General features: G+C 37.6%; 1 protein-coding gene across 6 annotated transcripts in view; it reads left to right on the top strand.

Annotated features, from left to right (window-relative positions):
* The first annotated feature begins 203 nt into the window (after positions 1 to 203).
* LOC125230017 (huntingtin-interacting protein 1) overlaps positions 204 to 16398 on the top strand; it is a 69097-nt gene continuing 52902 nt past the window's right edge. For 3 of the 6 annotated variants that reach the window (XM_048134934.1, XM_048134929.1, XM_048134930.1), the window contains exon 1: positions 204 to 639. In XM_048134934.1, coding sequence (XP_047990891.1) covers positions 556 to 639 — 84 coding nt within the window. In that variant the 5' untranslated portion in view covers positions 204 to 555. Of the gene's footprint in view, positions 640 to 9051; positions 9104 to 16398 lie in introns of those variants that run through there. The other 3 variants (XM_048134937.1, XM_048134936.1, XM_048134933.1) reach the window with 2 other exon arrangements.

Raw genomic sequence — 16398 nt, 5'->3', positions numbered from 1 at the left:
GTGAGTGAATGAATGAATGAATGATAATTCAATTGTCATTTCTATTTGTCTCTGGTTTTAGGGCTGCCAATGTTTTTCCGGTTTTTTTAAACCGGAATATCGATAGGAATTTATCGACATATAGGCAGCTTTAAGTGCTCTTTCTCGCTCGCTCCTCGTTCCGGTCTTGCAGTACGTTCCAAATCTGCGTTCGGAAAGTGCGTTCGCTGCGGTTGCGTTTCGTTTCGTGCGATTGTTTTGTATTGTTCGGCTTCTTTTCAATCATCCAAATTTTGACAGATGTGTGTATAGTATACGGACGGTCGGTGGTGGTGCAGTAGGAAGTGTGTGATGTGATACTGACTTCGAAGTAACACGAAAAAAAACACTTTCCGATTTATATATAGATACAAACCCAGTGTTAACAAAATAAACGTAATATTTATAACAATATAATAAGTGTAATCGTTGTTCCGACGTATGAATAGTTTATTATTCAGTCGTGTTTCCACTGCAATTTGAAAATACCAGTGTTTTTGGATTTCCTGCCGCCAGTTCTTCGCATGTATCTGACTCATGGCGTCCCTTTCTTTGCCCCGTGTCCTCCAGCTGAAGAAGAACAGTCTGGACGCCGAGCGTGAACACTTTGAGAAGTTTCAGGTGAGCGCGAAGTACCTTGAAGTACCCCACATTATGTTAACCTTTATTAAGGAAACTGATGTCTTTGTATCTTTAATGACTCAAGTCTTAATATGGAATTGGTGGATTGTGTTTTTATACTTTAATCTTCTCTATCACTGTATAAAAATATTTCAAATTATGCATTCAGGAGCTGCTCAAAAATTAAGTTTCTACTATAAAATTGGCAAATTTTTTTTTGTTTTAAGTTATCTAACAGGTATCTTTGAACAGACAAACTAAACTTACTTACTTTTCTATTCAGATATTTATATGCTGCTTTGCATGCTTTTATTGAACACTAGCTTTTACCCGCGGCTTCGCCCGCGTAATAAAAGTATTCATTAAGATTTTCATTTGGATCCTTAGGTTTCTCTGGTATATTTATCTGCGATTATTTCGATTGCACATAATACTTTTGCTTGAAATGATTGTAGAAATATTACACATCGACCACAGCGTAGGTAATTCTATATACGCTGGGGAAACCTTTATAAACATCCCACATAGCCCGTATTTCGACACTATATGATCGGTGGGTAAAAAGTACTTTTTTCTATTATCCCTTACAATTTTTTACATTTTGCTTATACTTATCGCAAACGTAATCTTCAAGCAAGCAAACAACGATCGTCTTAGAGCACTTTGATTGTAAGAGACCGCCGACCGGTTATCCGTATCCCTCTAACGATACCCATATTATCCGTATCCGTATCCGTTTCCGTATCCGTATCCCTATCTCTATCCCTATCGCTATCGCTAACGCTATGGCTATCGCTATCCCTATCGCTATCCCTATCGCTATCCCTATCGCTATCCCTATCGCTATCCCTATCGCTATCCCTATCGCTATCCCTATCCCTTATCAAGATAACACTAAGTTCTCGCGCTTTGTACACATATTTAAAGTCACATACAGGTCGAAAGCGATTAATTAACATTATTTTTACCTTTTTTCCCAACGTTTCGGCCAGGTTGCACTGGCCGTGGTCGCGGAACTCTGACGTCCCAGCAAAATGTCACCGGAGATGTAAACAACACAAAACTACCCGATATTAATTTATATAAATGTTCGGGGTAGACAAATAAATATAATCTACCCGCATGTAATTATTTACGACATCACATTAGAAACCTCAAAAATAACAGTACTTCTCCACTATTTAATGGATGTTATTATACATATAAACCTTCCTCTTGAATAACTCTATCTATTAAAAAAAAAACCGCATCAAAATCCGTTGCGTAGTTTCAAAGATTTTAGCATACAAAGGGACATAGGGACAGAGAAAGCGACTTTGTTTTATACTATGTAGTGATATCGCTATCCCTATCGCTATCCCTATCCCTTATCAAGATAACACTAAGTTCTCGCGCTTTGTACACATATTTAAAGTCACATACAGGTCGAATGCGATTAATTAACATTATTTTTACCTTTTTTCCCAACGTTTCGGCCAGGTTGCACTGGCCGTGGTCGCGGAAGACTGACGTCCCAGCAAAATGTCACCGGAGATGTAAACAACACAAAACTACCCGATATTAATTTATATAAATGTTCTGGGTAGACAAATAAATATAATCTACCCGCATGTAATTATTTACGACATCACATTAGAAACCTCAAAAATAACAGTACTTCTCCACTATTTAATGGATGTTATTATACATATAAACCTTCCTCTTGAATCACTCTATCTATTAAAAAAAACCGCATCAAAATCCGTTGCGTAGTTTCAAAGATTTAAGCATACAAAGGGACATAGGGACATAGGGACATAGGGACAGAAAAAGTGACTTTGTTTTATACTATGTAGTGATTCTTTATGACCATTCCTATGCATTAGTCATAATAACCTTTATTTAGCCATTATAACTTAAAATGTTCATATGCAAGTAGAAATGTCTGCAAGTGATACTACAGAAACTTTATGAAATATGTTCACCTCCAGCAGGATTCGAGCCTTATGGAACACTAGGCCAATTACTCTGATCAACTGGAGCATACCAGTAAAAATATTACAATTTTAAATATAAAAATTTACAAAGGGCTGTTGCCTGTATTTAAAATATGTACATATTTATATTATAATTATAATAAGAAAAACATGGACAGTAGTTATTTTGAAACCCAATTTTTATTTAATAAGTCACATAGAAAGAAATAAAGTAAACGAGTTGACCATGATGTCACTCGACTCAATTTCATATTAATTCCATATTAGCAAATCAATAAAATTCATTTAGATAGTTCTTATTTGACTAGGAAAGTAGCCTAAAAAAATTACCACAAAAATTATCTTGATAACATTACAATTTTTAAGTTAATTAAGTTCCAAGATGTTGAGCTCCAAATGGCTGTTCTCTGCATTACTTCATTAATGCATAATCCAGTTAAGGATGTCAAGGTTGAAGTTAAAACTGGACTGCAATTAATCAAATTACTTAAATCAAGGTCTTTTAAATGTGTTTTGTTTTGAAGTTCAGTATGTTATGAACTATTTTTTTTGATTAATCACTGCTAGAGGTGGATGCCTTCCCTTGACTACATTGCAAAAACTTAAAAATAATGGATTAATGCTGTACTGCAAGTTTTTAGGGTTCCGTAGTCATTTAGTCAACTAGGAACCCTTATAGTTTCGCCATGTCTGTCTGTCTGTCCGTCCGCGGATAATCTCAGTAACCGTTAGCACTAGAAAGCTGAAATTTGGTCCCAATATGTATATCAATCACGCCAACAAAGTGCAAAAATAAAAAATGGAAAAAAATGTTTTATTAGGGTACCCCCCCCTACATGTAAAGTGGGGGCTGATAATTTTTTTATATACCAACCCCAACGTGTGATATATTGTTGGATAGGTATTTAAAAATAAACAAGGGTTTACTAAGATTGTTTTTTGATAATGTTAATATTTTCGGAAATAATTGCTCCTAAAGGAAAAAAATAGCGTCCCCCCCCCTCTAACTTGAACCATAAGTTTAAAAAATATGAAAAAAATCACAAAAGTAGAACTTGGTAAAGACTTTCTAGGAACATTGTTTTGAACTTGATAGGTTCAGTAGTTTTTGAGAAAAATATGGAAAACTTCGGAACCCTACACTGAGCGTGGCCCGACACGCTCTTGGCCGGTTTTTGAAAATGCTGCAACTGATATCCTTTTTCAGCCCAGACTAGCTAGCTTTGTCTTGATATGATCTGAGAACCTCATTGGTAATTTGGTATTTAAAAAATTTTAGTATCTTTGCTCTTTGTATCTCTGTAAACTGTTTAGGCTAGAGATCAAGGATACTCAAACACGATAGTGCAGAACTTGAAGAAAAGGTCTCGCCATATCACTTGGACTAAGAACCACCGGTACCCGGAACCCGGTACTGAATACGAGGTACTGAGAGATGTGTGCATTTATTCAGCCCCCCCTCCCTGGAGGGCGCGCCCCACAGTTTGACAAACGCTGTACTACAAATTGGTAGTGTGCAGTCAGTGGACTACTAAGTGGAACTGTGTCGCGTTGCGTCATGTGTCGTCCATGACAGCTGTGTATCCAAACATTGCATATCAATATTATTTACGTAGATAGACGTTACACGTAATTTATTACCGAAATTCATACAACATATCCTTAGGTTCTCATATGTCGGAAAGTGCAATAAAGTATTGACTACAAATGAATTATTAGAGTTCCATTGACGACCGGTCTAGCTCAGTCGGTAGTGACCCTGCCTGCTAAGCCGCGGTCCTGGGTTCGAATCCCGCTAAGGGCATTTATTTGTGTGATGTGTACCGCGTGACCCCCCCCCCCACACTGGGGCCTGGGCCTTTACCACGTGACCCTCCCCCTGGGCACGAAGCTGGATCCGCGCTTGTTCCCATCCCCGGCGATGTTATATCGTTTATCACGCGACCAACTATCTATACGGGATAATATTTCCATCATCTCATAGATCGATTTCCGGGCTAATATGACCTAGAAAAGAGCGTAAAGGGCCCCATTTAGTCATTCAAGAGTCCAAAGCCGAAGGTAAACGCGATTTGTTTGCTACTTTGCCACTTAAGTATGTCACAAAAAAGACAGTTCCAAAGAGGTTACATTCCTGACAGTTCCAGAATAATATCTGTCGGCGAAGTCGATTATTATACACTACCTATTAGTTACAATGTGCATACAAAATACCGCTCCGAGCATTTCCTGTCGCACTGGGACTAATGCCCGCTTGCTGAATGAAATTTGTAATTCTGATGTACCTTTTATAATAACAATCGCTTGTGACTCGTATGTTGTCACTATCAGATATAAGGTGCCTTAGGGTAATTCCGAATCACAGAAATGCTCGGGTAATTTTGAAAGGGAAATCTTGATAATTATGATGGAAATAATGCTGGTTTTTATACGACTTTCGAAATTAGACGACTTTCGGAATTACCCTTATTCACCTTATCTCATATAGTGAGCAGTCATAAGGGTAATTGTATTTACGAAATTAGAAATATTTGTGTATTAAATTTATAGTCGGCAATTTTTTTTTTCTTATACCTACGCCGCGTATGTGGCGTATTAAGTAAAAACTGATTTATTCTAAAATTTACTATATAAATAAACCTATTACTAAAAATGTAGTGAATGATGTCATGCGCCATTTATATTACTTTTATATTTATGTGTTATTGGACTTATTGATCATGACCATACTCGAGTCGAGTGTCATGGATCCCTTTTCATCACCATAAGCTCAGTTACTAAACATAATACTGTTATCTAATGCTAAAAATCATAATCCTCATAGAGCTTGGTAAAATAACCTTCACAACTAGGGTTTGAGATCTGGATATCCGGATATCCGAATTATCCAGATATCCATTGAATTTGAGATCTGGATCCAAGGTCTTATAGGATCTGGATAAAACGGATAATACGGATATTACGGATTCACCAGAAAGAAATTCAGAATTTTTTGAATTACCTCTATTTCCTGTACTCTGTCGCCTAAAATGTTTATTCACATTTATTTACCTAATTCAAATACTATAGAATATCAAGCTAGGTTAGGTACATTACGCCATGCGATTAATCCATAAAACTAACACAACTTTAAAAAAAGTTATCATAGTATGAATGACTGTCGCAACTCAGAACGCGACACTTATTACTACGACAATGCTAAGTATGCCCTCGTTTCTACCACAGTGTTAAAGGTGACAACCTTTGCGCCTACTATTGCAAGCATTGGTACGAGTATAGTATTGTCATGTGCTATGTCGTAAGAGCAGAGTCAGTCAACCATCTCGGGCATTCGCTTCCTAAGTGAAACTAGAAATGCTATATAATTATATTAAATTACTAGGTTTCCATTGCAGCTTTGCCCTCGTCGCATGAGCACATTTTATATTCGTCGGTAATCTGCTGTTTATTTTTGGCTATCAGAACTAGCAGAGTAGTTTAGATACCCGATTTATTGATATTCCCCGAACAACTGCAGCAGTAACAGTAACATTTCCCGAATTTTCTTGCGAGATTCCGGCCTGTAGGTATATTTAAATACCACAGACCAACCCCTATAGACACCCATTATAAGACGACTCGCGGTCATCAGCCTTACTATTGTTTGCACTGATAGTGAGGTATATATACAAAGCAGTAATCTTAATACACCTATTTAGACATTCTCAAATTTAGTTCTAATGAAATGCATCAAAACAAAAATCAGAACAATTCGACGAATCGTTGTTTCAATCCGAAGCTATTAATGTCGGGGAACGGAGGCGAATCAATTTATGATTCGTGTGGGTTTCCCGTTCGTTGATTTACTATTCAACATTTCTTATGACTTGCGTAATTTCCCTTTGTTCTGAGATATCTTCCTAGTTTTGTATACAAACGAGATATATGTAGATAGAGACGCAAATCAGTAAGGTATTGTATTGATTGAATTGGTGCTATACGAATCAGATAACTATTGGTACCTATACCTACGTAAATATGTTTGTGAGTAGGACCGCCTGTGGAGACGATTATTGTCTTGTAAGCCTTCAGTTTAGGAAAACTTCCTATTTACTTACCCTCAAGGATCGAAAAAACGCCCGCCATTTAAAAAAAAGTAACCTGTTCTGTGCAACATAGGCTCCCATATTTTAGTAACGAAAACGTAATATATTTGTTGTACTTATTAGGTATTAGGTAAATGCTCTGAGGATGAATAAGACGATTTTCAGTTACTGTATATATGTCCGTATCGTTACTAACAACCTACTCAGCGATATCGGTTGCCCAGAACAACGGTAATAAATGAAATATAGTATCAAATGTATCAGTTTATTAGCCCGTTGAACTGCAGCGGCCACCGGACACGCTGACTGCAATTTACGAATTTAAACCTATCGCTACGCAAATGCGCGCCGACGCCGACCCACTTAAATTATCCAGGCCGGTTCATTCTCGTGGGGAGAGGCCGAAAACTCGGGTGAGGGCGAACTAGTGCAAGGAAAAAGAGAATAATAATACTAGGTACTACATATTTTTAAACTAAAGGAAAAATGGAAAAAAAAATCACACATCCGAGCTCCGGCCGGACTCGAACCTTCTTACTGCTTTGCTGTATCCACTTCTACATGCCGCAGTTCTACATGTATCCACTGAACACGCCTACCATATATAACCGGTGGACACTCTATTTGATAATGCAAACATTGTAAAACATGGAAAAAATGGACCAGTTACATTTGTCACCCAGTCGAGATTTGTCCCGCTGTACCTTACGCTTTGGGCTGATTGCTTTTACGGACATTATTGAATCGATAAACCGAGAAAGTGTAACAAACAAAACAAACACTTTCATATTTCACTTCATTCGCTTTCATATTTTTAAGGCGGTTTTAAGTATACAATTTAGTTAATGAAAAACAGTTCAAGTGAAACAACCGCAATTTAGGCAAATAACAGAACTGAATTTTAGCAATAAGTTTCAAATGTTCAAATACATTTAAAATGGGATACCCCCATTTGCCAGAATTTCATTTGCCATAATTTTATTTGCCATCCTATTCAACAATCATAATATTGTTTCTCATAACATCTTATGCCATAATCATTGTTTACTATATTAATGTAGTGCCAGAAACTTTGTTTTCCATAAAGTCAGTGTCCATAATGTCATTTGTCAGAATCATCGAAATCCGTAATTACCACATTCCATACCATCATTTGTCATACAAATTAGCGTCCAGAAAAGTCAATTTCCATAATGTGCTTTGGCAGAATCGAAAACTACTATAATAGGTACTAGAAGGACTAGAGAATGAAACTGCTATCAGAAAGTAGGTTATGTTAGGTTAGAACTGTGACCCCCTGGAAAATGAAACTGCTATCAGAAAGTAGGTTAGGTTAGGTTAGAACTGTGAACCTCTGGAAAAGGAAACTGCTTGAAAAGTAGGTTAGGTTAGGTTAGAACTGTGACCCCCCAGAAAATGAAAATACTATCAGACAGTAGGTTAGGTTAGAACTGCGACCCCCTGGAAAATGAAACTGCTATCAGAAAGTAGGTTAGGTTAGGTTAGAACTGTGACCCCCTGGAGAATGAAACTGCTGGAAAAGTAGGTTAGGTTAGGTTAGAACCCCCCCCCCTGGAAAATTAAACTGCTATCAGAAAGTAGGTTAGGTTAGGTAATAATATGGGCAACAATTAATATGGCAATAATTGCTTATGGCGTTTGAATATTCTATGAAACCATATTATTGCACTTAATAATATGGCTAACAAATAGTATGGCATTGTATGATTATGGAAGGTAATATTCGGATAAACGAGTATTTCATATGATTTTTATGGTAAACAAATCATTCGGGCAAATGAAATTCAGGCAAGTTAGATTCGGGCAAATGAATATTATGTTAAATGACTGTCGGGCAAACAATAGACAACCATTTAAAATATACGTTTTAATATTGTTTTCTTTTTTAAACTTTGTCTGCTTAGGTGTTCCAGCCGTTGACTTTACCTCTGGAATTTAATAGTAGTAGGTATTTTTGGCTCGCGCTGTCGGTCTGTTATGCCTCTTTCTTCGCATCCATCTCGATTCTACCTCTATTTTCACACCTTTACATGCATATGAACAAGCCGATGTCGGTTTATACGATATCGGTTTGTCAGTTTTCCGGCACTGTTACCTTTCTCGATTAACTGACAAGATAGTGACTGGCGAACTGGCAATATGTGGGTTAAGATCATTAATAGAACCGGCCGAATATTGGAAATTATGTATCTCTTTTGTTATCGGTAAACATTCGATAATGGCGGCTGTTGTGAAAACCTGACGCATCTGATAACTTATCTTTCGCCACTTCATACTCCCACCTTAGTTATCCATCGTACGCCCTTTTATTCGCAGGGATTTATGTATATAGTTTTTTCGAGAATAAGTGTTACCTATATTTCATTTTCTATCGGACAAAGGGTAAGTTTTTCTTCAAATTTTAAACAAATGTGCGGTGAATGAACTCCTAAGATGTTTTCATTTCTATTCTGCAATTTAGATAACATTGAATGCCTTTAATCTCATCAACTCATTCTTTTGTTTGACGCCATTAAACGGCTATAAACATTTCTGTCTGAAAGCTACTTGAGATCGCGGACAAGGCATGCATCAAGTCGAGAACAGTCGAGATTAGACGTTAAGTGATGTTCTCTCACTTAAAGAAACATTGCTCCTATATGAAAACGTAGCTGTTCGTTAACCTTTTAGAGGGCAACAGTCTCCTAGAAGACCACCCTGAAACATCCACTTTTTGCAGTTTTCTTTGCAGGATAGGATTATCTATAGAGTGCCAATCTGCCGATGCGGCTTGAATTTAGAAGTTTTTACTCGTTAAAAGGATTTTAATTGCCTAGCTTTGTGCTCAAACAATACATATAAGTAAGCTTGACTTGCCATTCCCGGGAAATTTCTCTTTGTAGCGATTATACCCCGACGGAGTGATGTTTCCCGAGACCCTATCACTAACATTTTTAAAACATTTACCCAAGTTTGAAAATCGTCTGTTCTCTTTAGATGTCCAGAAAAACCATTGAAATAACCTAATGACCATGGGTCGAGTAACCTTTTTGAGAAGCTGGTGTAGGTAATCGGATCCCACGTTCCCATTTTAGAACCGACCACGATGCGAGGAACCTACTTTATTAGTTCTCACAAACCGATCGATTTCAATTTCCTGATTGCATGGAAATCTAATAGCATCAATGTTGCCGTAATAACCTTATCTGACTAAGCGTGAAAAACCAGTAAAAGTATATTATAAGTAACATCAATCGATTGTATAAAAATCACTTTTAGCGTGGCGAACTCAAGAAATGCACTTTTGTTGAATGGCTATCTCAAAAAAGTTTTAATTACCTACAATGATTGTGAAAGTGTGAAACGTGTTTATGATGATCACTGTAGTTATGATAAATATCTAAACTCTGAGATAAGATATCGGTCATCTGGCCATAAACAGCTAACCTGTTTATGCAATAGCATACAAGCATTGTTTATACTGTCTATGTATTAATAACATGCAACCGACGAGGTTACGCCATCCTACTGTGTACAGGTTGCATTGTTGTGCAGTCAGATTTATCTGACCAAGGTACTTACAAATATATATATACACGTCTATAGAGGCAGACTATAGTGTCTAGGTTTTAGATTCGTTTTCAGGCGTTTTTGAGCACCACGGGCGTTCTGATATATGTATGTGATGCGCATCCAATTTTAGCGCGATCTTATGTGAATGGTCCGCATTATGTTTCGGTCTAATCTAATCTAACTAGCGAGTGAATGAGATTGTCATCACTTTTATTTTGAAGCACACAAATAGGTACAAATTACACCTACTATTAATAAGCGAGAATGTATGTATTTACCGAGAAAATACAGTTTTTATATAATAAAGAAACTGTCTTAGGATTTAGGATTTACGCGCCTGGCAACATGGTCCAGTATTCCAGAATCTAGATACGTTGTTTTAATTACGCCCGATGTCATATATTTTCCCTTTTACCTTTTTTTGTTTCATTCTTGGTATCCAATATAGGAGCAATGTTACTGTCCTGATTCCCTGGCACTCATCACGATGTGAGAACATAACACATTACATATGTACTTCAATTCAAGATACAGACTGTTTACCAACAGATAGCCGCGTATAAGATGTGATGATTCATACTAGACACGCAATCTTTAGCCGCTACATGTATCGTTAGGTATAGATGCCACTTGCTTACCTTGCAGTGTTAATAGGCTTAAGATTGTTAGCGAGTAACGCATTCCGATTGTAACTGCATGTATTGCTTTATTCAAAGTAAATACGCTATATGACTTGTCTCCTATAAGATAACATAACCAACAGAATAATAAGATAAGGGATAAGGATAAGGGTAATGAGTTTCATAAAAGAGTGACATCGATGTTTTTGGGTACTAAAAGACAGGACATCGAATGTCAACTACTGAATTAGCAGTACCACTTGCCAGGAACTAATTGGAATTCTGGCCGCGTTTAATTTCAAGACCCATGTGGAAAAGGCCCAGATGATAGATATTTTGTATAGAACCTGAGAAACTGACAAGAAATAATTTAAAAAGGATCGTTTAGTTAGGATGTGTACTTATACCTACCGCACACATTACATCAAAGGGACATTAGTAGCCAATGTCTCCGGAAACCTCACCCAACTGAACCCCAGAAAGACACAAGCAAAAAACTGTTACTTTACGTTTTTCACATATCGTTAAAGCTGATTTGCACAGCTGAATATTTTTTGAATGCAACTTTAAACGTGAGAACATTCCAAAGATGAAACGTGTAAATAATGACAATTACCTTTTGTACCGCAACTTGTCGATACCGACGAATAAAATAACTGGCTAGTCTTACCCGTGTCCTACATTCGCGATGGACAATTTACATACCACGATTCTTCAATAGGCGCCGACGTATTAAAGTACAGTGTTTAAAAATCCAAGGTTTTATTACTATGCAGTTTTTGCAATTCACAAAAATGTTTATTCCTTATAAGTCTTCTACCTCTGACTTTTTCGGGATAAGTGTCTGAATAAGTTCTTATTATATTGGACTTAAATAAGTCGTTTGTTATTGTAGTCACCCGTAGGTGTTTAAGACAGCACCATTTTAAGGCACAGGCCACAGACAATTGAGTTCGTGACCTTTGGATTGTGTATCAAATACTTTGACATTCAAACGTATTTACGTGTCGTTTATTTCAGCATTATTATATTGATGCAAAACACTTCTGCGTATAAGCAGGGATACAGAACCTTGTAATAAGAGTCCCTGTCCTTACTTATGTTCTCACATATTAAATAGCGAACGGAAAGTTGACTATGGTGTGTAGTTTTTGCTGGCGACTCGGCACTTATCATTAAAAAAGTAAACGTGCAACCTGTTTGCATTGAATTTTTTCATCTATCGTTCTTAGTCGACCTGTCATCACAGTCGTTGAATCATTATAGTAACGAAGTTAATATTCATAACTTATAATTGTTCTATTACGACCGACGAGGTATTTATGATTTATAAAAAAAAACATGATCCATTCAACAGGCAGTTCAAATTTTATACAATAGTCTATCTCATTAAGCAGGTAATGTGTGCAACTTTACCTGCTGCAATGCCATTGCCAACCAATCATATAAATTAGAGTTATTGTTTTGCCTGTTGGTTGGTTGGTCAAAACTAATTACCCGAATTGGTACTTTTAGCTTGACGGGGTCCTTTAGGGTACAGTGGCAAAAGTCCGAAAAAAAAAAACTCAAACAAACTTGCAAGCTGTCACTTAATAAGATGTCGCTTACCGTATTCTCCACAGATTATAAAGATCAATCTACTGCCTTATAGGGAAGAAGGAGAAGGTTAGGCAACGAGGCCGAGACGTTACGTTTAAGAATGTCCGCGTCCATATTTTGCGAAATCATTCTAGAAATGTCGTTCGTTCCTTTCATTGTACTAAATTATAAACATCAATAAGCTTAAGCCTTTCTTAGAACTTGTCGAGATGGATTGTTATTTTTTCAATAACATTTCTCGGTCGACGTGATCGGCGAAAAGAAACTTTGTTAAGGTTGCTTGTACTTCTTTTTACACGCAATACGAGACGTGCATAAAATAAAATATGTTTGTTATGAAACATGAAACACGAACAGAATACGTTTAAGCTTAGACTCTTAGTTGGATTTATTTTGAAGTTTTTCAAAAATTTCATTCTTGGCACAAGCTTTTATCGCTAAATGGTCGCGCACCGTGCGGTTTCAGAGGAATTTCCTCCCACGAACGCTCCGGCTGTGGAATGAGCTGCCTGTCGAGGTATTCCCGATGAACTACAGTATGGGGTTCTTCAAAAAAGGAGTGTACAAGTTTCTAATGGGTCGGCAACGCGCATGTGAATGTGACACCCCTTGAGTTGCAGGCGTCCATAGGTTACGGTGACCGCTTTCCATCAGGCGGGCCGTATACCTGTTTGCCACCGACGTGGTATAAAACCGGGAAGTGGGTCAGATTTAGCTTCTACGTTTTGACGCACACTAACATACTAACAAGGCAAGTTGAATAAAAGCTTGTAAAAAATAATATCACTTGATCAAGCAGGCAGGTGGATTGGTACTAGAACTTAGATATTATGTGACGTAAAAAGGAAGAGGACACTCGTTAGGATAAAACATTAAAAATAAAACAACTATAGCCACATTATTTCACTGATTTATTTATTTATCGTGGCATTTTAGCCTCTGACGGATTTAAATTACATATTTCCTTAAATAATAAAAATAGCAATGAAAGGAAGGACTAAAGTTCCTTACACTTGTTTACTTGTGTAGAACTGTATTTCTACTTCAAAACATTGAGCACCAATATTGTAGTCAGCAGCAATGTGTAAAAGATCACTTCGTATTAGGTTAATGTCCATAATTGTGTAAATAAAGATAGATTACAGGAAGAGTTCGTTGAGTAATAATGGCTTCCTTCTTGCTCTAATGTGCATTTTCTCTTTGACGGCTAGAAAACTTTAAAAAGGAAATTCTTCGAGGCAAGATAAGGAAATTAGGTTTGGTGTTACAGTCACGCTTCGAAGTATTTCCATGTCGACGTTTCAACAGAAAATAACACATACTAGTATTACAATATAACATTTTTTACAACATTAACATATGATACTATTTTACTGCACTAGTGCGATAATTAGCATATTACGTAATTTATAGATAGGTATCAAAACTTTAAAGGGTCATATGACTGTAAAACACTACTACAGCACAAGGACGAATTATCCGGACGAATTAATAAGGGATGTGACGACCCCATCGCCCATTGGTTTTACCAGTGCAATCAGTCAACGCAGGGCAGCTTGTGGCGAGCTGTTGGGGAACAGCGACCCCACGTACCCGAGTGCTCCTGGGGAGTTCTGTTACCCGTAAGGCGGGTGGGTGGGACAGTACTCTCTACCTCTGGCTTGCCTTGGCTGGCCGTCCAGAGTGGAGTCGTTAGGGCTACATGCTCCAGGGGTGGAAGTGAAAATTTGCATAAGACGCGAGTTGGTGCAGTGACTTCACAGAAAGCGGTGTACACCTCTCGACACCCTTGAGTTCTCACACCGGTGTTGCCCTTGAGCCATCTTGGATGTCGCTTTTTGTGGGGGCCCATCTTGTGGGGACGAGTCACCGTCTGCCGGAAATAAAATTGGATACCGTTTTATTAGGCAGGCGTCCGGTTTTTTATCCATAGCCCAGTATTTAGTCCATCACTCTCATCAAAATAGACCAGTTCATTTTAGATTCCATTAACTCTCAAATAGTCCTTACACCCTGGCGGGTGTTGCCTCTGCGTGTGTCCCATGATACGGGCAAGGGCAACATCCGCTCGGTGTACCCCTTACATTTCATTAAAGTGTCGAAAGGGCCTCTACGTGTTGGCTTCGGCCCCGCGCACGCCTCCCAAAGGTCCGGAATACCATTGTTCCGTGATGGGAAAGACATCCGTTTCGATTTTTTTTATTTTAAATTTATTTACTCAAAAAAGGTTACAGGGTATTATTCTACTTATTGTATTTTCGCCAAACTGTATGACATTTATAACACTTCCTTCGGTCGTGTTTTAATTTACCGCCACTCAATTCGAATATCCTATTTGCCTTACTTTTATCGAAATGTACTATACATATAATTCCGCAATCTAGAAGCCTAGATATAAATCTGTGTATAACCTGAAACATTCGAGTTGTATTTCTATCTTATTTAGTCCAAAGCGGCATAGAGGTGACAAGTTTATCAATTATTATAACTAATACTAATAAATTAGGCTGTCCAGCGCCAACGTTAACTTTATCACCTACATTACAGGCTTCTTCTGGGTGAGCTCACTCCATCGTAGGCCACGTCTTTGCCTTTGGCTAGTCTGTGGTCAAGAGTAAGCCCATTCATAATTTTAAAAAAACACTTACATATATTTATATATGTCATCAGCTTGCCACATGTACGGACCGATAAAGATAGTGAGTCATTAGGCAAGGAGTTTCCTCTGACTAATATAAGCCGGCAAGCAAATTTGCGAGTGCCGTAACCACAAACCGGTTGGCCACCACTGACCCAGTAAACTTCACTTTACCTCTGCCGTCTGCCGTGACTTTTTGACGTTTTGAATTTTTTGGAAAATGTTACTCGGTGTGGGTCATTTTTGGTTCATATAGGCAAAAGAATGTTGAAGATCAAGGTTGATGGATGGAGAGGGAGGGGTAAACCCAAACAACGATGGATGGATTGTGTGAAAGAGGATATGAGAAAGAAAGATGTGAGAAGCGTAGTGATACTTTTCTACACATTGAAGACCTACTGTTGTACCTATGTTTGACAAATAAATGATTTGGAATTTGGAATTTGAGATGACGAAAGATAGAGGAGAATGGAAGAGGAAGACGTGTTGTACCGACCCCACATATAAACGTGGGATGAGGGTAGGAGGAAGAAGAAGTAATGGTTAGGGGAGGCTGCTGTTCACTACTTTTTCAGAGTAAAGTGACGTATTAATGCCACTTTGAATTAGGTAATTTGCTTATAAAACCAAATTATTCAAATTGAATATCAAGCGATTGAAGTGCTTGTGGTAGTTGTGGTGTACTTGTAATACCATTTGGTACACCAGAGAAATAAGTAACGGAAACATTATCTGTGAAACAAATCTTACAACAAAGGTCAGAAGTTAAAGGTTGCGCGGTCTGGTCTTGCTATAATCAAATTTACTATTTTTAATGTTGGTAGACAATTAGACATACATAGTATAACATGCCTTACTAATCTGTTTGTTATTCGCAACTATCGAAATAGGTAAGAGCATTAAGATTTAAGATGAAGAATTTTAAGTGAGATTAACGTGATTGAAGTTAATGATTCGAATTCTTGTTTCTGCATTTTTCAACTTTCTTGCACTTATTCTTGATGATTGTGTATTGTATGTGCTTGTTTATGGACTGGAATGGAAAACTGTAGCTTTCGGGTTCTATACAAAATTTGTTCAGTTATCTGCTTTAATATCGTACACAAGTTTTGTGACACATATTTTTGGGACTTTCGAAAATTACCTAACATATTGAGTGTTAGGTGTACACGTTAAATTTTCGTGAGACATATTAGCGATATAATATCGTGAGTACAACCAGCGACTGTTCAAGTACACAACTACACACGTCAAACGCTTCGAAAACG

This window comes from Leguminivora glycinivorella, chromosome 10 (assembly GCF_023078275.1).
Source record: "Leguminivora glycinivorella isolate SPB_JAAS2020 chromosome 10, LegGlyc_1.1, whole genome shotgun sequence".
In the NCBI taxonomy this organism is placed as follows: domain Eukaryota; kingdom Metazoa; phylum Arthropoda; class Insecta; order Lepidoptera; family Tortricidae; genus Leguminivora; species Leguminivora glycinivorella.
The sequence above is the reverse complement of the archived record's forward strand: the minus strand, read 5'-3'. Positions and strand labels throughout refer to the sequence as shown.